Here is a 25,190-nt window from a genome sequence, read left to right as displayed (position 1 = left end):
TAGGAACGTTACTATTTTGCCTACTAACTAAGCCTTGTATAAGGATAGTTAGGGTGTTCATCTGGGACTTTATATCGTCCATATCTCGCTATAGTCGTACAGTAAGATTAGCTTTAGAGTTGGAATCCAAAGTGGCCTTATAAGTGGAAGGCCTAGACTGTGCCATTATAATGGTTAAAAGTCATTAAAAATGGTGCCAATAGCTATATAAACAGATGAATAACCAGCTAAATAGCTAGCAAAATAGTCGAGTAACTAGCTAGACAGCTAGTAAATATAGTGGCTAGTAGCCTACTATAAAAGGTAACCGCAGAGTATAGCGGTAGGTCTCAGTATAAAAGCACAGATGCCGTAGGCGTTGTGCAGGTCCGTATTATAGCGTTGGTGTTCAAGGTGCTTATATGGTGCCGTAATATAAAGGTGCCGTAAGTGCCGTGGGTGCCGTAAGTGCTGTAGAAGCCGTGGGTGCCGTAGGTGCCGTAATATAAAAAGGTGCCGTAAGTACCGTACCAAAGGTGCTATAAGTGGGAGAGTATAACAAGTGCCGTATAGTGCAGTATAAGTCGTGCACTAGGGGAAAAGGTGTTATATAGTAGTATAGTGTAGTAGATATCACACTATAAAATCCGTAGGTGCCGTAGGTTACTCCGAAAATAACGTAAGGTTACGCTAAGAGTACCGTAAGGTTACGCCGTAAGTTACCGTAGAGGTACGCCGTTAATTGCCGCAGGGTAATACCGTAGGTAATAAAGGGTAAGCCAAAGGTAATAAGGGTAAGCCGAGGATACCAAAGGATAGCTATATTAGTAGTACTAATAAGCAAGAGAGACCAAGGGGTGAACACAAAAGAGGTAGGGTAAAAACAAAGAAGTAAAACCCGGGCTCATAACCTATTGCAATTCTCAAGGTCACTATAAAAGCAGAGCCTTACTAGCTAGCTAGATGGCACGAGACTGTCTGCGACCTGTGAACTAATCTTAGTATAATACTAGATTTTTCATAAGTCCTAAGACTATACAAGTGCTATAAAGCAGGGCAAGTGTAAAGGCAAGGCAAATATAAAATAACCAGAAAACGCAGGGAAGGTAAGAAGTTAAGAGGCATATAGTGCATTAACAGACTCGATTGTGCTACCCTTCTACTATCTAGAAAGAAGGGGGAAAGCTATCCTATATATACACGAAGGAGGGGTAGGCCCAGGCATCCAAGGTAGCCAGTAAGAAAGCTCCCCGTAATGCTCGCTTTGCCACATATATAATACGTCAGCAGCCCCACTATATCGGGCCTTTTCAACCACCCTAACCACCGCACTAGTAACTAGTCACCGCACTAGTAACTAGCCACCACGCTAGTGACTAACCACCACACTAGTGGACTAGCCACCACACTAGTAGGCCGCCACCACACTAGTAGGCCCACCACGCTAATTTAGCAATGCCACACCTTTTTAACAAGGCCTACCTTAAGGCCTACTTACTTGATATACAGTAAATAATCCACTGAAAATCCTAAGGTAAAAGGCAAAGGCCTAAGGTAAGACTACCATAAGTCCAAGAGGCGGTATAAGGGCCAGAAGTTCAGTAAGCCAGTAGGGCATTAGGCCAGCAGCCTAGTAGGCTACTATAGGATTTTAACAGTATAATTTATACACCTAGGAAGAAGGAAGCCGGACCGCGGTCTTCTATAGCATAGACCTTATGAAATTTCCTTTTTAGCTGGTTAATATAAGTTATATTTGGACCAACTAATAGGCAATCGTCAACATAGGTGACGATAAAGGTGCTGGTTTGCTTATTATAAAAGACGGCAGCATCAGAGGCTAAAGGTAAAAAACCTTCATTAGAAATTAGGTCTTTAAGCCGGTGTTGCCATTCGCGGGGTGCTTGTTTTAGCCCATATAGGGCCTTCTTTAGTAAGATAGCTTGCTTAATAGAAGGGTTAAATCCAGCTTCTTTAAGCAAAGTTAGTAGCCGTTGTCGCTGAATATCAGACTAAAGCTTGCTATCGCTATTAGTTAGTAGGCTTTTTGTAAATTCAAGAAATCCGTCAGGGATATCCATATAAATAGTCTCAGAAAGCTCGCTATTCAGAAAGGCACCTATAAAGTCAATTTGCTCTATTTCCCAGTTATTACTAGCAGCCAAAGCCAGTATAACCCTCTAGGTAGGTGGAATAGAGGTAGAAGCATAAGTATGCTGAAAATCCTTTCCTTCGACTTGCATAAAGCCCTTAACAACTAATCTAGCCTTATATTTTATAGGCTGATTATTAGCATCCTTTTTAACCCGAAAAACAGGCCTATTGCGTATAATTTTCCTATCAATAGGAACGCTAGACTTAGGAATAAATTGGAAGACTTTAGTATCTAATAGCTGCTTAAATTCCTTAAATAATGCCTTTATCCAAAGGTCTTTTTCAGGGCTTCGTAGCACATCCTTCCAGCTATTAGGCGTACTATCGGGGGCCTTTTTAGCTAGCTTACGCTTAGCTGCATAGCAGGAATCCCATATCAGGTGGTGTAAGATATTACCTTCCTGAGGGAATAAGTCGGTAGGGCCAGTAGGGTCGGTAGGGCCAGCTAGGCCAGTAGGGCCAGTAAGGTCGGTAGGATTAGCAGGGCCAGCAGGGCCAGCAAGGTCGGTAGGATTAAGGCTAGTAAGGATATCTATAAGGTCATCCTTTGCAGTAGCCGGGGACTGTATTATAGGACGGTTATCCAAGGTAGCATTAGTATTAATAACGCTAGTATTAGTAGGGTCCGGCATGTTTTCCAGGTTATCCGGTATAGCATTAGTATTAGTAATACTAGTAAGGTTAGTAGGGTCCGGTATGCTTTCTAGGTTATCTAGTAAAATAGCAGGTTCTTTACTGCTAGATACCCCCTCTGAACCTATATTTTGCCCTCTGTGAAAGTCTCTTTCTAGGCCACTAGAAATAGGGCCTATACCTTCATTTTGATAATTAAAGGTAATAAAAGTTGTTTTGGTAACAACCTTCTTCTTTAGAAGGTAGACTAGGTAGGTATTATTACCTAGAGTGGTAAGGAGCCTATTAGGCTCGGTACGGGGCGCTAATTTGCGGCTTTTTATACGCTTTTCGTGTGGTATAAGCACTTCAATAGCTACTCCAATAGCCCTAAGGTTAATAAGGTTAGGGTAGTGCTCCGGTATTATCTGGTCGTAATCCTTTAGTAGCTCCTAATAGGGGCTAGAAGGTCTATTAGTAACTGCTATTATATTTACTAGCATAACAACGCTAGTAATTACAGCGGACCAGAGGTTAGATAGTAGCCTTGACCAGGCCATAGTAGCACGTAGCTTATCAGCTATAACCCTAATGGAGCGCTTAGTTAGGCCGTTTTATTCGTGAATATAAGGGCAAGAGGTATTAAAAGCTATACCCTATTCGATAAGCCAATCACTAAGCATTTTGTTGATTTCATTTCCACTATTATAGTGGAATTCAATAGGCGTTTTACCATATCTGACCTGTAGGCTCTGTATAAAGCTCTGTAATGCTTTAAAAACAATAGTGCCTTCCCTATTAGGCAGTAAGTAAAGCTAACGGAATCGGGATTTTCTATCTACTAATATAAGGGCAATAGGTCGTTTATTGTATAGTGTGGGTGATATAGCAAAAGTATTACCTTCTATAATATCCAGGCATTTAGCTGGATTAGGTATCGCATCTTTAGAAGGTCTTCTAACCTTCTTAGCCTGTATATAGGCTAGACAGCGAAAATCAGTATCTTTAACCTTATTAAGGTTAGGTAGACCAGGGGTATTAGTATAGGTCTTTTTAAGCAGCTGAATACCTATATGCCCTAGCCGTATATGCCAAATGCCGGCTAATTGTAATAGCTTCTGATATTCTGTATCAGCAGCTATAGGGGTAGGAGTAGGGTTAGTAACCTCTACAGGGTCTTCGCTAGTCGTAATAGCGGAAGGTTGGGTAGTAGGGCTAGTAGCCTCTACAGGTTCCTTACTAGTCGCAGTAGTAGGAACGGGGGTAATAGTGGTTTCCTCAGGATCACTATAATCAGCAGGGTTAATAGGGCTAGGGACCTCTACTACTATACTATTAGTATAGTGGCTGCAAGGTTAATACAGTAGTGGTGTGTCTATTCCTTTCTATGGAAGGAAAAAGCCGTATTTTTCGAAGTTAAAAATGCTAATGCATTTACGGCTTACTAACTAAAGCTGATTTTTAATTAGTACCCCTTTAGCGGCATAGTACTTTACACCGCTAATAATGTTAATATCCAAGGTAGGAATATATAGGGCATTTTTAAGCTCTATAATACCCCATTTCGTAGGATTAACGCCCTGTAGCATAGTAAATCGTGCTATGCCCCAACCAGTAGGCGAAATAGGGCCGCCACCAGTAGTAATTACAGGCTTATCATTCTTCTCAAAATGGTGAAAAGTAGTGAAATACTTCTTATCATTAACAATATGACAAGTAGAGCCTATATCGTAAAGGAGGGCATCCTTCGGGGTCCTACCGCCTAATTTAGCACTATAGCTTATAGCTAAGGGCTGGTTATCAGTAGATATAGTAGAAGAAGAATAAGATATATTAGTATCCTAGGTATTATAGTTGCCTATAATAAAGGCCTCAACATCTTGCTGTTTGCTGCTATTATTAGAGTCTTATTTCTTCTTCTGTTGCTACTTCTTTTTCCTATTATTAGTAGAATTATTCTTACTATTATTAGTAGAAGCAGCATTAGTAGACCCTTTCTTAGGGTCCTTAGAAGCCTTAAGCTGCTTAGGGTTATTAGTAGCTACCTTAGAAGACCCTTTAGAACGCTATTCTTCTAGTAGGTCAACCATAAAATACTAGAGGTTAAATTTGCTACTATTAATAACACCTTAGGCGCTATAAGCCCTAATTATAGAGCATTAGCATTCCGTCTAGCGGGTAAATACCCCCTCTATAGCCTAAAGATACTAGTTAACTTAGTCGAAAGAGTCGATTTTAGAACCTAGAATTCTAAGGCGAGAAATATAGCTATTAAATTCGCTGTTAAAAGCCTCTAAAGTGCCTTTATAACCAGTAAGTATAAGGGTGTGAAAGGTAGGGTATAAGTGTGCCCGCTGTACTTCTAGTGAGTGGCAGTACTGGGCTACTAGCAGAAGGTAAGCTTCCTCTAGGTTATTACACCAGTCTATAGCCTCTACAGCTTCTTCACCACAGCTATTCTTTAGCATTAGTAGTAGAAGTGCCTGCTCAGACTTATCAAAATGCCTTGCTATAGAGGGGTCGTTAATAAAATTAGCTATTTTAAAGGCCCTAAGTTGTATTGTAAGGGCCTGCTTCCACTGGTCGAAATTATAGGGGCTTTTTAGCTTTTGGGACTCCTTAAAGCGGTTGGCAGTCTTAGCTAATTCCTTAATAGCCCTATTACTAATTTGGTTGGTGATAGTTATTAGTGGCGTTGTATAAATAGGCTCTTTACCCTTATATTTTATAGGCGTAGAAGGTTAGTCGATTTCCATAACGTCAGCTTCACTATCATCATCTTTAGTAGTAGTCTTAGTGGAAGGTCCAGCTTTAGTGGCTTTAGTAGACTTTTTATTAGTAGCCTGGGTAGCCTAAGTAGCCTGGGAATCGTTATTTTGCCTACTAACTAGGCCCTGTATAAGGTCAGTTAGTATATTCATCTGGGATTTCATATCGTCCATATCTAGCTGTAGCTGTGCATTAGTATCAACTTCAGTATCGGATTCAGGGACCTTATAGGATCCTGACTCTGCCATAGTGGGCAAAAAGGGTTTAAAAATCCGTTGAAAAAATGGTGCCGATAGTTGTAAAACAGAGGAATAACTAGCTGAATAGCTAGCAAAATAGTCGAGTAATAAGCTGGAAAGTCAGTAAATATAGTGGCTAGTAGCCTACTATAAAAGGTAACCGCAGAATATAGCGGTAGGTCTCAGTATAAAAGCACAGATGCCATAGGCGTTGTGCAAGTCCGTATTATAGCGTTGGTGTTTAAGGTGCTTATTTAGTGCCGTAATATAAAGGTGCCGTAAGTGCCGTAGGTGCCGTAGGTGCCGTGGGTGCTATAGGTGCCGTAATATAAGAGGTGCCGTAAGTGCCGTACCAAAAGTGCTATAAGTGGAAGAGTATAACAGGTGCCGTACAGTGCAGTAGGTATCGTGCACTAGGTGTAAAAGTGTTATACAGTGGTATAATGTGGTAGATATCACACTATAAAATCCGTAGGTGCCGTAGGTTACGCCGAAAAATAACGTAAGGTTACGCTAAAAATGCCGTAAGGTTACGCCGTAAATTGCCGTTAGGTATGCCGTTAATTGCCGCAGGGTAATACCGTAGGTAATAGAGGGTAAGCCAAAAGTGATAATAGGTAAGCGAAGTTAATAAGGGTAAGCCGAAGATACCAAAAGATAGCTATATTAGTAGTACTAATAAGCAAAAGAGACCAAGGGGTGAACATAAAAAGGTAGGGTAAAAACAAAAAAATAAAAATCCGGGCTCGTAACCTATTGCAATTCTCAAGGTCACTATAAAAGCAGAGCCTTACTAGCTAGCTAGATGGCACGAGACTGTCTACGACCTGTGAACTAATCTTAGTATAATACTAGATTTTTCACCAAGTCCTAAGACTATACAAGTGCTATAAAGCAGGGCAAGTATAAAGGCAAGGCAAATATAAGATAACTAGAAAACGCAGGGAAGGTAAGAAGTTAAGAGGCATATAGTGCATTAACAGACTCGATTGTGCTACCCTTCTACTATCTAGAAAGAAGGGGAAAAGCTATCCTATATATACACGAAGGAGGGGTGGGCCCAGGCATCCAAGGTAGCCAGTAAGAAAGCTCCCCGTAATGCTCGCTATGATACGTCAGCAACCCCGCTATATCCGACCTTTCTAACCACCCTAACCACCGCACTAGTAACTAACCACCACACTAGTGGACTAGCCACCACGCTAGTAGGCCACCACGCTAATTTAGCAATGCCACACCACGCTAGTAGGCCGCCACCACGCTAGTAGGCAACCACGCTAATTTAGCAATGCCACACCTTTTTTAATAAGGCCTACCTTACTTAATATACAGTAAATAATCTACTGAAAATCCTAAGGTAAAAGGCAAAGGCCTAAGGTTGGTAAGACTACCGTAAGTCCAAGAGGCGGTATAAGGGCCAGAAGGTTAGTAGGCCAGTAGGGCATTAGGCCAGCAGCCTAGTAGGCTACTATAGGATTTTAACAATACTTTAGTCCCTAGCTACTGCAAAGGATGACCTTATAGATATCCTTACTAGCCTTAATCCTACCGACCTTACTGGCCCTGCTGGCCCTACTAGCCCTACTAACCCTACTAGCCCTACCGACTTATTCCCTAATCAGGATTTATATTACTTGATATAGGATTCCTATTATATAGCTAAGCGTAAGCTAGCTAAAAAGGCCCCTGATAGCACGCCTAATAGCTGGAAGGATCTGCTATAAAGCCCTGAGAAAGACCTTTAGATAAAGGCACTATTTAAGGAATTTAAGTAGCTTTTAGATACTAAAATCTTCTAATTTATTCTTAAGTCTAGTGTTCCTATTAATAGGAAAATTATACGCAATAGGCCTGTTTTTCGGGTTAAAAAGGATGCTAATAATTAGCCTATAAAATATAAGGCTAGATTAGTTATTAAGGGCTTTATGCAAGTCGAAGGAAAGGACTTTCAGTATACCTATACTTCTACCTTTATCCTACCTATCTAGAGGGTTATACTAGTTTTAGCTGCTAGCAATAATTAGGAGATAGAGCAAATCGACTTTATAGGCGCCTTCCTAAATAGCGAACTTTCTAAGACTATTTATATAGATATCCCTAATAGATTCCTTAAATTTACAGAGAGCTTATTACTAACTGATAGCAAGCTTTAGTCTAATATATAGCGCTAATAGCTACTAACTTTGCTTAAAGAAGCTGGATTTAACCCTTTTATTAAGTAAGCTATCTTACTAAAGAAGGCCCTATACGGGCTAAAATAAGCACCCCGCGAATAGCAATACCGGCTAAAAGACCTAATTTCTAGTAAAGGTTTTTTACCTTTAGCCTTTAATACTGCCGTCTTTTATAATAAGCAAACTAGCACTTTTATCATTACCTATATTAACGATTGCCTATTAGTTGGTCTAAATATAACTTATATCAACCAGCTAAAAAGGAAATTTTATAAGGTCTATGCTATAGAAGACCGCGGTCTGGCTTCCTTCTTCCTAGGCATATAAATTATATAAAATAGGAAGGAAGGTTTATTATAGCTTCACCAAGCCCAATTTATAGTAGAGGTTCTAGCTAAATTCGGCTTATAGGATACTAAACCTCAGCTTATTCTACTTTAACTAGGAATTCTTAATGAATCTAGTGGAAAAGACCTTAGCCCTACTAATCAAAGCCTTTATCAGAGCCTTACTGGCACTATAATATGGCTTATAATAATAATTAGACCCGATCTAGCATTTCCTACGCAATACCTCTCTCGGTTTATGTCTAAGGCAATTAATATACATTTAAATGCTGCGAAAGGCAGCTTTAGCTACCTTAAAGGCACTGAGAACCTAGCTATTTGCTTTAGTACTACTAAAAGCAACCAATAGCCTATTATAACCGCTTATTCTGATAGCGATTTTACTGGCTGTAAAGAAACCTCTAAATCTACTAGAGGCTTCCTTACTACTATTAATAGTAGTCCTATTAGCTGGCGTTCTAAGCGAGCCTCTTTAGTAGTACTATCTACTTTAGAAGCTGAATCTAATGTATTACTTAAGATTATCCGTGAGATATAGTAGCTTTCTAACCTTTATAAGGAGCTGGAAATTAATATTTTACGCCCTATACCGCTATACTGCGATAATTAGGGCTCTATTTCGAATTCTAACGACCCTAATTAGCACGCTCGCATTAAGCATACGCTATTAAAATTCCGGTATATTAGGGAGCAAGCCCAGCTAGGCTTGGTTAAAATTACCTACTTACCTACTAATAGTATGCCTACTAACGGTCTTACTAAGCCACTGCCGGGTCCTAAATTTACTAGGTTCCGCGAGTTACTAGGTCTTAGGGCCTACTAACTTCTACTAACATATTTTTTCTAAGGTTTTTCCTATGTTTTTCCTTAGCACTTTTTACTGCATTTTCTTTCCCTATCCTTTATACGATTAGCTTGCTACTACAGTAGCTAATCAGAGGGGGTGTTAAAATCCTATAGTAGCCTACTAGGCTGCTGGCCTAATACCCTACTGGCTTACTGACCTTTTAGCCCTTATACCGCCTCTTAGACTTACGGTAGTCTTTCTTACCTTAGGCCTTTGCCTTTTACCTTAAGGATTTTCAGTGGATTATTTACTGTATATCAAGTAAGGTAGGCCTTGTTGAAAAGGTATGGCATTGCTAAATTAGCGTGGTTGCCTACTAGTGTGGTGGCGGCCTATTAGCGTGGTGTGGTATTGCTAAATTAGCGTGGTGGCCTACTAGCGTGGTGGCTAGTTTACTAGCGTAGTGGTTGCCTACTAGCGTGGTGGTTAGTCACTAGCGTGGTGGTTGGGGTGGCTGGATATAGCGGGGTTAGTCGGATTTAGCGGAATTACTGATGAGCATTATGGGGAGCTCTCTTACTGGCTACCCTGGATACCTGGGCCCACCCCTCCTTCGTGTATATATAGGATAGCTTTCCCCCGTCTTTCTAAATAGTAGAAGGGTAGCACAATCGAGTCTGTTAATACACTATATGCCTCTTAACTTCTTACCTTCTCTGCGTTTTCTGGTTATTTTATATTTGCCTTGCCTTTACACTTGCCCTGCTTTATAGCACTTATATAGTCTTAGGACTTAGTGAAAAATCTAGTATTTATACTAAGATTAGTTCACAGGTCGCAGACAGTCTCGTGCCATCTAGCTAGCTAGTAAGGCTCTGCTTTTATAGTGACCTTGAGAATTGCAATATTAATGATATTACTTATCGTTAGGGCAAATTGCTAGGCCTTTTTAGTCTACCTTTTTAGGAAGGAAATAAAAGAATAGTATAACTCGACCTATTCAATAGGGTAAATAGTATTCGTATCGAATAGCAAGAAATTTTCTGCTAAGTATAAAGTAGTATCTCGTTAATATTAAGTAAGTTATATTGACTATAAATAACTTATTTTGCAGAAGACGTAGAGACGCTACGAATCTAGAATTAAGTCTTTACTAGGGGAATGTAAGGATATATAAAATGGATGATGCTACTCTTTTCGTAAATAGCTTTAGGGTGATACTGCTTTTCTTATAAATAGCTTTAAAAACTAAGGGGGGTTTGAAGACTTGTCTATTTCGTCTATCTAGATGGCTGCAAGGAGGAATATCGTAGGAAAACGGCGGAGGGGCTCTGCGGTATTATCTATATTGAAAATAAAAAATGCTCTTGGTTCTAGTTCTGGTTCTAGTGCTGTGTAATTGCTACTAATTATTACGATCAATGAGGTCAGAATGTGTATTATAATGGGCTTGGTTATTCTCTGTCTACGGTGTGCGTAAGGCATAGCTATATATCCACCAATCTATATCACGTGCTTCCCATCACGTGGGGTGACACGCCATGTTTCTTCCGTCTTTTGCTTGCTTCGGGTTCCTGTTATGCATGTAGACGGCAGAAACGAAGTAGCGCGGCGGGGGATAACAGCAAAAGCGGGTCTGCCGCCCTCGCCCCACTCCCGCCAACCTCGACGAAACTAACTTGTCGCTGGCAGCGCAGATGCCGGATTCCTTTGCAACACTCAACACATCATCATCAACCTGAATCCACCCATCACCTGCATTCGAAATCGCCCATCATCTCTTCGCCTTTACCCCTTACTACGCACACAATCCACACAATCTCACCCCCAGCCCGGGCAGCGCGACCTCCGAACCCACCATGTGAAGCAACCCCCCCCCCCTTCGTTCATCCTCCCCGCAAGTGACGAGATAGAACACAACCGCCCCCGGGCCCCCCCCCCCCCCCCCCCCCCATCAGCTCGAGATGCCGCTCAGAGCCTGCACCGGCGGCTTCTCCTCACCCCTCGCCGCTGCGGCCTCGCTGGCCGCCGCGCCCGCCGCGCCCGCTCTCCTGACGCACGGCCGGCCGCCCAGGCGCCACTACGCCGCGCCGGCCCCCGACCCCCCGGACCTGCCGCCGTGGCCGCGCTCCCCGCACCCGACGCCCTACGAGATCCTCGGCCTGCCGCGCGGCGCGCCGTACTCCAAGCGCCGCTTCTACCAGCTCGTCAAGCTGTACCACCCGGACGCGCACGAGCGGGTCGCCGCGACGGGCGCGCACAACATCTCCAGCGCCGCGCGCCTCGAGAGGTACCGGCTCGTCGTGGCGGCCAACGAGCTCCTCGGCGACGCCGCCAAGCGCCGCCTGTACGACCGCCACGGCGTCGGCTGGACGGACGGCGCACGCGGCCCCCGCCGCGAGGCCGACCGCGCGTGGAGGCACCGCCCCGGCAACGCCTCCCGCAACGCCACCTGGGAGGACTGGCAGCGCTGGCGCGACGAGAGGGACGGCCGCGCCGAGCGGGTCTACGTGAGCAACGGGACGTTTGCCGCCCTCGTGGTCTGCATGTGCATGGTCGGGGCGCTGGCGCAGATGAACCGCGCCGAGGCGCTCGGGGAGCAGCACGCCGGCTTTGCGCAGCAGCGGGACTGGGCGGTTGGGCAGCAGATGAGGGACGGCACCCTGGCCGCCGAGGGGCGCAGCAAGGGCGAGAGGGTCGATTGCTTTCTGCGCGAGAGGGGGAACGCGGCGTTTGGCTATCGGCCGGGCAAGTTTGACGAGGGGCCGTCGCAGCCCGCCGGTAGAAGTAGGACTGACTAAAGGTTCAGCTGCGTTGACGGCACCACGTATGTACGCGGATGTGTTTGACGACCCGTTCATTCTGTCAATAGATGCACAATTGTGCAATACCCGCGAAGCCTGTCCTGAGCGTCCAATCCATCATCCATCCATCACGCCCATAGTCGCAAATCCAAGACGCTCCCGCTCGGTCGACCTGCTCGGCACTTGGGCCGGTGTCCCCGCCAATGCCGACAAAAGCCGCCGCCCACATCCCGACCAACTCGACCAACCCCGTCGTCAACGCAGCTCAACCTCTGCCAGATTCTTTCTTCTTCCCCCGGTTTCCCGTTCCCCCCAGAACCAACCGCCCACCCCAGCCAGCAAGCAATCAACCAAACGACAGAAAGCCAGCCATGCCCCCCCGTCTGCGCCCCGTCCCCCGCATCACCCGCCTCGCCCGCCTCGCCCGCCTCTACTCCACCGCGTCCGAGCCTCTCATCCGCGTCACCAACATCCCCGCCCCGTCCTCGGGCCACATCCGCGTCCTCGAGCTCAACCGCCCCCAGGCCCGAAACGCCATCTCCAAGGCCCTCCTGTCGGCTCTCCGCGCCCAGGTAGACGACCTCCACGCGCAGTACGGCCCCGGCGGTCGCGAGACGGGCGCGCTCACGCCAGGGCTGCCCGCCGAGCTTGGCCCCACGAGAGCTCTGGTCCTGGCCAGCGCAGTCGACGCTTGCTTCTGCGCCGGGGCCGATCTCAAGGAGCGCCGGGGATTCACCCAGCAAGAGTACGTGTCGCCCCCTTCCCTCCCCCCCTTCGCACTGGTTTCCGGCCTCGCCAGCCCGGTTCGTCCGCCTCCGCCTCCGCGCCCTCTGGGCCAGGAGGAGAAACTTAATAGATAATAAAATAAAATAAAATAAAATAAAAAAGAACTAAACAAGAGCGCCCGTTGCAGGACCGCCGACTTTCTGACCAGCCTGAGAGAAACATTCGCGTCTCTGGCAAGCCTCCAGATCCCCTCCATATCCGCCGTGTCGTCCCTTGCTCTCGGCGGCGGCCTCGAGCTGGCCCTATCGACGCACTTCCGAGTGCTCACCTCAAACGCCACCGTCGGTCTTCCGGAAACCCGGCTCGGCATCATCCCCGGAGCAGGCGGCACGGCCCGCCTCCCTGCCATCATTGGCGTCTCCCGAGCCAGAGACCTCATCCTCACGGGCCGTCGCGTCGTCGCCCCGGAAGCGTACTTCCTCGGTCTGGCGGATCGCCTGGTCGAGGTCGAGCCCGACGCCACGGACATTCTCCAGGTCGCGCGGAAGTCTGCCCTGGCCGAGGCTGTTCGCTTGGCGCACGAGATTTGCGAAGGTGGCCCGGTTGCCATTCGTGCAGGCTTGCAGGCGGTCGCGTGGGCGACGCAGGACAAGGAGGACGAAATGTATGAGAGGGTTGTAGCTACCGAAGATAGAAACGAGGCCTTGAAGGCGTTTCAGGAAAAGCGAAAGCCTGTTTTCAAGGGGAGGTAAATGGGGGAAGCGTAGTTGGGGGGGAAAGAGATAATAGCAGATAGTTCAAGAATAAAAATAATATGAAGAAATCAAGGCGAAGAAAAGAAAAAAAAAAAAAAGTTGAAAACGATCTGCAAACGAAACAACAATGAGCCCCTCATTCAATAACTACCAGCTCCGTTGCGGCAACGCAAGGCTCCCTCACGCCCGGCCAGCCTTCATCAACCATGTCTCGAATCTTCCCAAGCATAAACCAGACTCGCATAATCCTACCCTTCCCCATACCTCGTGGTATGAAACCCAGGGCGCCTTCTTGTCTAATTTATATCCAACCAAATGTGGCAACAGCTATGCATGACCGATGATGATTCTCCTCGCTCTACCCCAGGTGGCGCCAATTCGCACAACAGTCTTTATCAGCTTCTCTGTTGTACAAGACTTTGCGTCGTAGCAAAGCTCAGCATGTCGTCCGCCCGAAACCCCCATAAATGCTTCCAGACTCCTTTCCTGAACACTTCTCTACTCTCGCGCCCCTCGTATCTCCTGCATTTCTGGCATGGCTGCGCCAGCTGTCGTCTCCACGGTTGCTTCCTGTCCGACATTGTCGGCACAGTGAGTTTCTGGTGCAGCACCCACCTCTCCGTCTTCGCCCCCGCTCCTCATGATTTCTGATTCTGGCGTGTGCTGAACTTTCAAAGGCGTTGCCGTTGCGGTTGCTTGACGCTTGGGTACATTGACCAAGTCTGTCTTGTCTTCGTCACGAACATAGCACAAAAAGTACGGTTCGCCGCTGGTGCTCAGCGTCTCGAGCACCTCTGCAGTATCCCTGTTTTCCTTGACGTCCGCATCGTTGTACCATCTCCAGATATTGTCCTCGAAATCGTGGATCCAAACCCAATAATGACCAGACGTCAAATGACCGCGATGACAAATCACGGCGTGGAGTCGATATGGCGTCCCGTTGAGTTCCTCTTGATGCATTTTAAAGGTCCGCTCCCTCTGTTCGAGTTCCTCTCGCATCATTTGCCGAATGGCTGCATCCGTTTCACCGACTCTTAAACACCTGGGTTCCTCGAGGATGCGTTGCTCGGAACTTGTGGCTGACGGAGGGGATGCTGTGATGAGTAGGAAGTCGTCGTCTACCGGCCCATCGAAGTCAAAGTTTTCCTCGGATGCGCTACGAATCGCTGTACCGCCGCCGCCCTCTGCGTTTTTGCTCTCAGCTGCCCCAGTGGGTTCGTCAGGAGGCTGTAGGGTTCCTTTTGAATAATTTTCCAAGCATGATATGTAATTAGGATTCGTATCAACCCTGGAAATCTGCGACTTGAGATCAGAGATACGGTTAGACAAAGCCCAGTCCTCGACCCGACGCCGGAAAATGAGCGAGTCGTGCGGTGCATCCATATATCTGTCTAGGTACAGCGTCTCCGGAATCACCACCGCATTGCCGTTTTTGCTGACCATGGATTGTGACCGCTGAATCAGGATGTGCAACACAGGCGGCAAAGTCTTGATGGCTGTGTATCTTGACAGCTTGCTCTCCTCCAATATTTGCTGATCGAAATTGCGTCCCAAGGCATCATATAGCGAGCACGGTCCGTCGGGCGCTGGAAAAGCTGTGATGGCACGGTCGAAGGTAATCTCGGACTGGTACTTGTTTTCATCAAACTTCTTCGTGTAATTAATCGTAGTCACAAAAAAGGTCTCCATGATCTTCTCAACTTGAATTCCCGTTTTTTCATCCACAGACGTTGGTCGGATGGCGGCTTGTAAGCGGTTGATGATGCTACCCATCACCTCCTCCACGTCTTGCTGGTCGGTACCAGATGACCTTTTTTGATGTTCCAGAGCGTTGAGAACCTTCTGGTCAACAGTCTCAACTTCCGCCGCATCAGTCATCTCGACATCCCCGCACTCAGAAGTCTCGATCGCTGCCGCAATATCACGGGACTCCGCACAAGACTCAAAAGTCAACGGACGGCTGTCTGGCTCTTGCGTGGTAGCATGCCTGTTTTTTTGATCTTCGGCCACAACATCTGCGTGGCAGGAGGGTGCAACGTTGTCCACCTTCTCGTATGAGTGGTCTGAACGTGCATCTTCTTGGTCTACCAGTGTTCTGGAACTGGAGTTGCTAGTTGTTTCTGCCGATTCCGAGACAGAAGGGACGCCAACGTGGACCATTTCTACGTCCTCAGCAACCCTGGACGGCGGTGCTGGCGAGGGCCGAGCAGGCAGAGGCGGTGGTTTGGTGTCCGCGTTTGGTTCTGATGACGGTCGAGGGTTGCGCAGGAGCGTGTGGGTCGATAGCAGAACAGCATTTGCCAAGCGCTGTGAAGGCTTTGTCGCCGCTTGCTTGGATGCTATGAGAGTTTCGAAGAGCTGGGCCAGTTCTTTCGCAACTGCATCCTTGGGTAAGCTCGATGAAAGTGAACAATGCCAAAGGTTTGCGAATCCAAATCACTTACAAGCCTGAGCCACTACTGCCTCACCACGGTCCATTTGCATCTTGTTGCCGCCTAGCAGTCGAGCTTTGATACTTTCATCAGTCAATGCCAGCTTGACCTTGTCGTAGTTGAAGACGATATCGCGTATTGGCTTGACGGTAAAGAGATACTGAAGCAAACTGTTCAGGTAGCACGTATTTCCAATATTGTGCAGTCCGACTGGTAACGCGAAATTAACCGGTCTGCTCTCCTGATTGGAATTGCTTGCGAGATTAAACATTCCGTTTTCTTTTCGAAGCTCCATGGCAGCCTGCTTGAGGGCTGGTGAATACGCGTGATCTGCAACAGCTTCTAGCGCGTCAATATACAACTGAGTTTCTTCTTTACTTTTGCTCGCGGCGATCTACTCCCATTGTCAGCAATTCTGCTTTGGTAGATCAGATGAAGAGGTAAAAGCTCCAACTCTTTACGTTGCTTTTGCAGGATAATCAGCTAACCTTCGTCTTGGCAACTTCGTAGGCATTTTGCCAGGAACCGCCTGCGTCAGCGAGTTCTAGGATGGCACAACTCGTCTCCAACGACATTTTAGCGTCGGCTTCTATCAAGAGTTGGGCCTGATACAGGTCGTCATTCGAGTTCTGTGCGATTACAAGAAGCATCGATCTGGCGGTTGTGACATCCGCTGGACTTTGCGAGACCTTATGCCTGAATGCCCGGATCAAGGATTCCGCACTGTAGTTGTTGGGTGGCTGTAGCCCAAGGAAATTGAGTGCTTGCGGAACCAGGCTATCATCGTCGCCGTTCCCGACAATGTGCGTTTGATTATCAAATACTGATGACTGCGTGATTGCAAAGTCTGAGAGCAGTTCGTCGCTCGTGTCGTTGGCAATGCCCATGATGCTATCCACCAAAGCCCTTCTGCGGCTCGGCATCAGATCCCATTGGCGCTTGTACGCGTTTACCACCGCTTCTCGTGAATGGCTCGGAAGGACACCAATCAATTTGTATCTTTCCGCATCAACAAGAGCACTTGCAGATGCATTAGGAACTTCTTGACATCCCAAATCCGCGTGAAGTACAGGGAGAATGATGGTTGGTCGTTCCGCCGCCTGGCCCGCTTTATGTATAAGGCACTGGACCTCAGCCCTTACGTCTTCAAGATACGATCGATAAGTTCCTATTTCGGTAGCGCCCTGCGGACCTCCTGCAGGTGGCGGAGGCGAGGGAGTGAAGGAGCCTTCATCTGTCCCGTCTCTGATGTCGACTTTTTCAGTAAAGCCCAGTTGCCGAAACATGCCGAAGCAACGAGGACCGAACAAGACGGCGAAGCGTTTGTTCCTTTTTGATATGCTTCTGGCGTCTTCGGGCGAGCTCTCGAGCAAGTTCTTGAGATAGGTATTTAAATTCAGCGTGGCTTGATAAGCCCACTCGTCCGTGGCACCGTCATACCGGCTTGGCTCCTGTTCTCTGGCAGCTTTTAGTTGCTCACAGATAGCCTCGCGGTCTAATAAAAGTTTGATCCAGGATTGAGGCATCCGGGGTTCTGATAGTTCAAGAGTAAGCTGAAACGTACAAGGAGGAGCTGAGCAAACGAAATGCTCTCGAGCCAGCAGCGGATAGTATTTGCTGTTATCGTGCATCACCTCGGAGTCAGAAGCAGATCCTACCCAGACCAAATGGTGCCAAGGAAACTGATTATCCCTAAGTGGCCATGACGACTGGTCTTGGTTGCAAAGGGACTCGGTATGGACTTGATCCCAGGTCATCTTGAAGACGAAATGGAAGTGACAATCCAGGCATATCGACGATAAGGTGCGTGATGTCCGTGTCGAGAAGCTCTGGTTGCCGTTCATGACTAGCTTATGTGGGTGATCCCAGGTGTACATACTTTCCAGCTTTGCATGTCGCGCTCGTTCGAACACATCGCAGACGGTGAAGTTGTTGTTTAGCAGTTCGTGGACCCATCGACTAGGATTGCAGCCTAATGATTGATGAGGAAAAATCTGTGAGCCAACGACTACGCAGAATCGAGGAAACGGAGGGAGGCTCAAGCTTACCGGCAATTTCCTTTCCCAAAGCTAGGTTGGACTTCATGGCAGTCATGTTGTGTGGGACAAAACCCGTCTGCGACGTGCCGGGCAATGCTGCATAAGGGCTTTCCACTTGGTCCTCAGACCTCAAATGATAACGAGACGCCATCCTGAACATAAACGAGGTAATTGCTTTGCGTTCCGCGGTCGCAGAGAGTGGGCGGTCTGCAGTCGGTCAGGAATGAATTTGCCCGGAGATGAGGCGGCGTGTAGGCAGTGTCGCCACAGTACAGCATCAGCGTCTTTGGCTTCAGTACAAGACCATTCCTAGGTTCGTGTGCGAAAGGGGTCTTGTCGGGCAGAGCGAAGACGTTTGCTGCAACCCTGTGCTGCGGCAGCGAAGCCTGCAGGCGACGGTGAAACCAAATGGGTTGAACCAGCTCGAAGGCTCTCAGGGAAGATTGGGACTTTGGAGCATGGCTTCCGGTACGGTATAGCCAGGCGTCAAATGAAGGACGTCTATGAGCTGCGCAGGGAAGCGCAGCCGCTTGCGTGGTCAGCGAGCGATGTTGGTATTTTGTTCAGGGTCGAATTCCCCTGTTGGCTTTGTGGCAAAATGACAACGGGTTCTGGTCTGTGGTCAGCCTTGCAAAGAGACTGGAAGCAGCTTACGCAGCTTACGCCTGGCAGCTTATGGACGAGACGTCAATGCATGTAGGAATCCGGGCAGGACGGGGCAGGTGGTGCCAGTGCTGAAAAGCTTGGCACGGCGGCACACACCAGAGGTCAACTTGCGTGGGCAGTGGACAGTGGGCAGAGGGCAGAGGGTAGGGGCCCCTGGGCCTCTGCGTCACAGGGCCCATGCCCAGCCCAGCCAGCTTCTGAGGCAGCCTAACGCTGTGGCAAGAATTCAAACCAGACGTCGTCAACCAGTTCGTCTGGTGCTGCTTCTCGTTGCTCACGCCTCACCAGGCCATTTGCCATCAACTGATTATTGATGATCGACGCCTATTATTGGCCTTGTGCTTCCAAATTCGCTAAAAAGCCGTTGATCCCGCAGACTGCGCTGGAATCATGCTCCGTACTCGCCACACCACCTCACAAGCTCCGAGCCCGTTGCCTACCCATCGATGCGTCTGGTGCGTAATTGTCACAGCTCTATATGCGCCGGCGAGTGCATTTACTGCTTGAGGAAGCTGGGAGCGGCCAACACCCATGAACTGTTGAGCGAATGCTACTTCAATCTGCGCGCGGCGCATACTTGGGATCAACGCCAATGCCATGGGGTATTTGCGTAGTTCTCTGGTTTCCTTGGAGCAAATTTGACGCACATCATGCAGGACCTCTACCCTGGTTTGCATTTCGCCCATGAAACCGGGGGCTACACGATGCCGGGAGGGAAACAAATATACTTCAGACGCAGAAATTGGCGTCCTAGGCTAGGAAAGTTCAATGATGTAGGGGAACCATTGACCGACCATTGTGCAAAGATCATAGCTCGAGAATGCGGAGGCTTCCATGTTGAAAGAATTCGACGAGCTTGTCACCAGTCGAAGCGCCGAACACGAGGTGGCAATTCCGGGGCTTGAGGGTGAGCATCTGCGGTGCACCAGACCATTAACTTGATGCGAGGTTGGCTGATTTTGCAATTTCTGCCCGAGATAAATATATCAACTTAGGAGCGAGTCCCAATTAAGGCCAATCATTAACGCATATCTGGGCGCTTAGACTTGGTTAGGTATCTGTGGTTAGAGCTCGCGTACAATGAATGCAACGAGCTGTCGAGGGCCGCGTAGATGCCTGCAAGAGGTATAGTGGACTGACAAACTGACAAACAGGAACGAGACCGGTCTTTAGCCGATTCGCAGCCAACCTTTAACTCGACCTTCTTTTCATAATTTAGATACAGAGAGGTAGCAAAGCGCTAGAAAAAGAGAAAGACGCAGCTCTGTTATGTACTTTTCGAATGTACCGGCCGATCATTGGAAAATGTCAATCGATTGGGCATCACAGCCCAAGTTGGAATCATCTGCTCGTCATCAGTTGTCGACAGAACCCCTTGGCCCGTTGGCTGCTGCCGCCTGAAACGTCCAACCTAACGTGCCAGCAGCTGTCTGATCCGTGAATTCCAGACGTCAATTCTTCTCTTCTCTTTGGGCAGAAGCACGGGCTCCTCACCCCCTAGAACTTTCCACCTTCATCTCCCTTTTTTCCCGAAATCGACATATTTATCAGTGTTTTACTTGATGCAACCCGCTTCATTCTCCACATAGAACCGTCGTCCACCCTGCGGGGATGGTTCGCCGTCAACGACGTACTCCACAATCGCCCTCCCCGAATCCGCGCGCATCATGACAAGAATCAGATTGAAGCACTTCCTGCTCGACTGGCAAGATGGGGTCAGTCAGCAGCCTCGCCTTACCCTGCTACCACCAGAGATCAAATATGAAGTCATGTCGTACTTGTGCTGTCAAGCTCTTTCTCGGCTAGGCAGAACGTCGACCATCTGGCGAGACACGACGATGCCGGCTCTTTATCGCCTCGATGCTAAAAAGGGCAATTCGTCCGCAATCGTTTGGGCGGCCAAAGTGGGTGTAAGGACTAGCAGGGACATGGCTACCAAAGTGTTGAGAAACGCCGTCAAGTACTCGGGAGACGTGAATACAGTACATTACGAAGACCCTGATAATTCGAGACCCATATTTGCGACTGCGTTGCATTATGCAGTAGCGTCTGGGGATGTTGGGTTTGTCGGAGAGCTGTTGCACCACGGGGCCAAGCTGGATGTTCCATGTTCTGGACTGAATTGGGGCAAACTCATCATGGGCTTGAAAAAGCCGTATTTTGGCGCGGGTGAATCGTCAGAATGGCTGCTGTCCAGGATTGGGCAGTGGTTGCCGTTTTTCGTTTCCTATATTCGGGACGATCACGACATGGCCATGTTGCTGGTACAGCACGGTGCATCGGCCTGCGTCATTGACTTTCGAACCCAGTTGGAAATGCTCAACTTGCCTTCGTGGGGAATGACGATTCTGCACATGATTGCGTCCGACCAATCCAAAAAGCCCGCTATTTGGAATCGCCTCTTGGATATCTTCAAGGCCAACATCAATGACAGGGCCGTTTTCTCCCTGGACTCGGTGCTGCATATGGTGGCCAAGAATGGGAAACTGGAAGTTCTAAAGCATGCCATTAGCGCTGGTGCGATGCTCGAAGGCACGGACAACTTGGGGAGAACACCACTGGTTGCGGCGATGGACGAGACGCTCATACTCGACCCAGGAAAATGGCCTGGGCTTGTAAGTTGCGTCGAGTGCCTGGTCCAGCACGGGGCGCTTGTAAATCCACGGGGGGGTTCAGCGTTGGCCCAGGCTTTACGGTATTACGAGGCAAACCCCGTGCCTCACAAAGGCATGATGGATCTCGTTCAATGCTTGCTCAAGCATGGCGCTGATATCAACCGAAGGAGCTCGGGGGGTTATACAGCAGTACATGCACTTTGCTTGGCAATAATGCGCAAAGGGCCCGACTCATTGTTACGAAGACTTCTGGAAAGGTTCATCAAGGACGGAGGCAACGTCAAGCTGGAAGTCCCATGGCGCCATTCACTCCTCTACACAGCCATGGTTCGATATGACTCGAAACCGGCGTGGCTTTTCAGGTTGTTGCTTCGAGAGGGCGCGACGATTCGACAACAGGAAGCCAACGAGGTTTTCCTCAAGTGGAGTCGGACTCCTCATCTTCACAGAAAGGGCAAAGGCTACTATGATATTGAACAGCACAAAGCCGACATTACCATGAGCGTCATACAGAGAGCCTATCGCCACGCAATGAGCATCCGGAGCCCGGCGCTGTTCAGGGCGCTGCTCAGAAGCGGAATCGAAAAGCCTTCGAATGACTTTTTGGTGAACACGGCACTGTCCTCGTCCTTTTCGTGGATTTGGACCATGATGACACGACTCGACTTTGCGGGTACGTATGTCAAACCTGGCTCGGATATGCAGACGATGCTTCATCTCTTGGTGCGTGAATTCTGCGTAACCAGGGATTACACCGACCAGCAGGCATCGAAAGATGCTCGTCACTTGCTGAGGAAAGGAGCGGTGATTCTCGCGCAAGACGGCGAAGGCAAAACTGCCCTGGAACGACTAAAGGAGGATCCCGTCGCACGGGCGAAGGGATGTCACATATTAACCAAGGTTCTGACCCAGAAAGTGCCACGAGGGCGTAGAAGAGATGAGCAAGAAAAGGCCGACAACAGCGCCTGAATTTTTTTTTTTTTTTTTTTTCATGAATGGAAAGTGGAATCATGCTGTTCGCGGTAGACAGGGGGGGGGGGTCGGAAAAATTCCTAGAGCAGGTAGGGATTAGACATTACATAGACAAGAGCTCGGCTGCTCGGGCTTGGAGATGGATCGATCCTTGCGGGGAAAGAATGGCTTTTATCCGTCAACGTGGAATAAATGGAATGAATGATACGGGACGTCACGGAGCACTATGGAGCAACGGGGAGCACGGAGTACATGGGTACCTAGGTAGGAATGCGTACATGGCGACTTGTTTTCTGCATGGCAAAGGGCACGTGCAGGGGCAGACATGCCCCACCCATCCATCCTGGGATCGTTTGGACTCGCAGAATCTAGATTAGATGCCAATCCTTTTGGACTCGATCCCACGCAGCTGAACCACACACTCCAGTTGGCTAAAGCCTAACGGTTACCCTTGTGAACCACGACCACAGCTGACAGACAGACCGTCGACAACTGACCACTGACTTGGCTGGCTGACAACCTTCGATGTCCCCATTTGGAAGGTTCAACTCCTGCCCCTGGAACGTCGTGGCTTCGTCCCCGCAGACCTGCACCTCTTCCCTCCGTTCCCTCCGTCTCGGGATTAGCACCAGGACTAGCCGTCGGCCCACGAGACGAGTTTGAGAGAAGCTGGGACCCTGACTTTGGGTGTGCGTGGGTGTGCGTGTGACGCATTCTGTCCCCCTTACTGGGCATGTATCATGGTTGCTTCGAATCACACACACGCAGTGTACGGGGGTCATGCTGCTGTCTGCTGTCTATCGGGCCCCGAGCGGCACAGCACAAGGGAGAAGACGGGTGCCCGAGTTCCAGTCCAGACTGCCAACTGCAGGACCACTACCACCGCAGACGGAGGAGTAGATGCCGAATCACGATTGCCATGTCCAATGACTTGCGCGCGCACCATCCGCACGTGTTGACTGTGGCTCGGGCCGTGGCCTTTTCCCCTGGGCGGATGAATGTGATGGGCAAACGGAGAGAACGCAACTGAGCCTTTTTTTTTCGTTGTTGTTCTCCCTCTTCCCTTTTCGATGCGGCCAAAGTCGGCAATGACTCTGCAGATGCGGTCAGCTGGACGAACCGCTGTTGGGAGTCTTGATACAAGTCCAGATGGCATCGTTGCGGAGCCCAGTCGGAGCCCAGGTTAGGTTGACCGAGTATAAGAAGCTTATCCCGGCTCGCCCTGCTGGCTGACTCGTCTCGCCGCGTCAGTAATTTCCTCACCTAGATACATGCTTCACATGCATGTACCTGGCTCGTCAACCTGACTTTTCGCCATTATTCCGTGCCGTTAAATACCCGAGCTGAGCTTCCCTGATGAAGTTCTTGATCGTTTCATCAGCAGTCGTGGCTGGTGTTCTGGCCGTGCCAGTGGCAGTACGTGACCTTGAGACTTGTTTGCCGACTCGTACTCCATCCCTTCATCTTATCGGGCGACTCTCTAAGAAGAGAGGGCTTTCTAGCCGGGCATCCCCAGCACGTCGACGGCGAGAAGTCTCCTCAACGGACTCCAAGTCGCCCAGCCTGGAAGCGGCCAAGGCTACTCTCGCTCCAAGTTTCCTACTTGGGCGACAATCGAAGGCAACTGCAACGCGCGGTAAGAAGCCCGAAGGGTTGGCCAGAGCCCAAAAATGCCCGAGTCTCCCCCAACTGTGATGAACACGGCGTCATGTTTGCTTTGCTCATACTCGTCCTGTTGTCTTTCCGACCCCCCTAGCGAGTTTGTCATTAAGCGAGATGGCACCAATGTCGAGACCAACAGCGCTTGTGTCGCCGAGTCTGGAGAATGGGTCTCGCCGTATGACGGTGAGACGTTTGACCAAGCCAGTGAACTCGACATTGACCACATGGTTCCGCTGAAGAACGCCTGGGTGGTAAGAGCTGCCCCTTCCCCTTCTTCCCCCCCCAGCCCTCGGCCCTAGGTGGCCTCGCTGATGTCTGACTTTCGTCTTGTCCCTTTTCAGTCTGGTGCTTCGTCGTGGACGACGGAGAAGCGCAGGCAGCTCGCCAACGACGTCACCCGTCCGCAGCTCTGGGCTGTCTCTGCCAGTGCGAATAGGTCAAAGAGGGACGAGAGCCCTGATTCCTGGAAGCCCGATCTCCAGTCCTTCTGGTGCACCTACTCCAAAAGCTGGATTCAGGTAAAGAGCCACTACGGCCTGAGCATCACGGATGATGAAGCGAGTGCTTTGTCGACCATGCTGGACACTTGCTAGTCGTGGAGTAAACCGGAGGTGAACTGTACATACTGTTTCTGTTAGAAGTCCTTTCTCAAGTACACCAAGCGGAATGGTACGTGATGCTGCTTGGTCTTTTGTTCTCTGTCTCTTTTGCCAGGAACCGAAAGCCGAGCTGCACATGGTTTCATATACTGGCCACCTGCTCCAATTTCAAGCATCTTGCAAACCAAGACGCCTCTCGCAACTGTGAAGCATTCCCCCCCCAAGCATTCCCCGTGAAGCATTCCCCTGTGAAGCATTTTCAAGACTGCTCGCTCCCCCCCCCGCTGCGTACCCTTTTTGCACGATTTCACACGATGCGCCAACAAAAGGCACGACGTGTCACCATGCAAAGTCTGGCGCTGCCCGTGTTTGCTGTTTCAAAAATGTGCCATTGCCAACATGTATTACCCGACGCCGTCAACGCTGCAGCTTCAACATGAAGCTTCTACGGGCCGCCGGCCACCAAACGACCTCGTTCAGCAGTATATCCATGCGTCGTTGAACATGACATGGGTCGGTTTCCTCGATTCCTGATTCAGAAACTCATTTCCTATGCTCATGCAGGAGGTGCTATTTGCGACGTACACCTCACCATGGTCCCACGGTGAAGATTGTCTTGGCCCGCAGAACTTGCCGCTTCCAACAGAGGACATGCACTGCATTCCGCAGCCATACGTGAAAAGCCTCGCCCTCGTTCAGCGCTTTATATCTAGCTTGTATTTCGCTCCTTGGGAGCTCCGCGCCCCTGGAATACGCGTCCGGTCGACAAACACAGGTTTCCTTCTTGCCTAGACTTCCCATACGCAGAGAAATATAATAAACGACGCCAGGGCGGGAGCCAAGCTTCAACAGCTCAAGC

The 25,190-nt window shown here is 48.9% G+C and overlaps 6 protein-coding genes across 6 annotated transcripts; 4 read left to right on the top strand and 2 right to left on the bottom strand.

The window, feature by feature from the left end:
* Positions 1-11,025: 11,025 nt before the first annotated feature.
* On the top strand, positions 11,026-11,862 carry UV8b_07384 (uncharacterized protein; the record flags this gene model as incomplete). The annotated part of the gene is made up of 1 exon (XM_043144881.1): positions 11,026-11,862. The coding sequence occupies one exon, from the start codon at positions 11,026-11,028 to the stop codon at positions 11,860-11,862; it is 837 nt and encodes a 278-aa protein (XP_043000816.1).
* A 374-nt stretch (positions 11,863-12,236) lies between these two features.
* Positions 12,237-13,343, top strand: UV8b_07383 (uncharacterized protein; the record flags this gene model as incomplete). The annotated part of the gene is made up of 2 exons (XM_043144880.1): positions 12,237-12,610; positions 12,779-13,343. 2 exons carry the CDS (start codon positions 12,237-12,239, stop codon positions 13,341-13,343), a joined length of 939 nt encoding a protein of 312 aa, XP_043000815.1.
* Positions 13,344-13,844: 501 nt separating this feature from the next.
* On the bottom strand, positions 13,845-17,968 carry UV8b_07382 (uncharacterized protein; the record flags this gene model as incomplete). The annotated part of the gene is made up of 4 exons (XM_043144879.1): positions 13,845-15,724; positions 15,791-16,172; positions 16,267-17,750; positions 17,827-17,968. 4 exons carry the CDS (start codon positions 17,966-17,968, stop codon positions 13,845-13,847), a joined length of 3,888 nt encoding a protein of 1,295 aa, XP_043000814.1.
* Positions 17,969-18,690: 722 nt separating this feature from the next.
* On the bottom strand, positions 18,691-19,160 carry UV8b_07381 (uncharacterized protein; the record flags this gene model as incomplete). The annotated part of the gene is made up of 2 exons (XM_043144878.1): positions 18,691-18,786; positions 18,894-19,160. The coding sequence occupies 2 exons, from the start codon at positions 19,158-19,160 to the stop codon at positions 18,691-18,693; spliced, it is 363 nt and encodes a 120-aa protein (XP_043000813.1).
* A 990-nt stretch (positions 19,161-20,150) lies between these two features.
* On the top strand, positions 20,151-22,067 carry UV8b_07380 (uncharacterized protein; the record flags this gene model as incomplete). The annotated part of the gene is made up of 1 exon (XM_043144877.1): positions 20,151-22,067. The coding sequence occupies one exon, from the start codon at positions 20,151-20,153 to the stop codon at positions 22,065-22,067; it is 1,917 nt and encodes a 638-aa protein (XP_043000812.1).
* Positions 22,068-23,426: 1,359 nt separating this feature from the next.
* On the top strand, positions 23,427-24,325 carry UV8b_07379 (uncharacterized protein; the record flags this gene model as incomplete). The annotated part of the gene is made up of 4 exons (XM_043144876.1): positions 23,427-23,486; positions 23,573-23,706; positions 23,827-23,983; positions 24,074-24,325. 4 exons carry the CDS (start codon positions 23,427-23,429, stop codon positions 24,323-24,325), a joined length of 603 nt encoding a protein of 200 aa, XP_043000811.1.
* Between the last annotated feature and the right edge of the window lie 865 nt (positions 24,326-25,190).

This window comes from Ustilaginoidea virens, chromosome 6 (genome assembly GCF_000687475.1).
Source record: "Ustilaginoidea virens chromosome 6, complete sequence".
Lineage (NCBI taxonomy): Eukaryota > Fungi > Ascomycota > Sordariomycetes > Hypocreales > Clavicipitaceae > Ustilaginoidea > Ustilaginoidea virens.
Note: the sequence above shows the minus strand (reverse complement) of the source record. Positions and strands in the feature narration are given on the sequence as shown.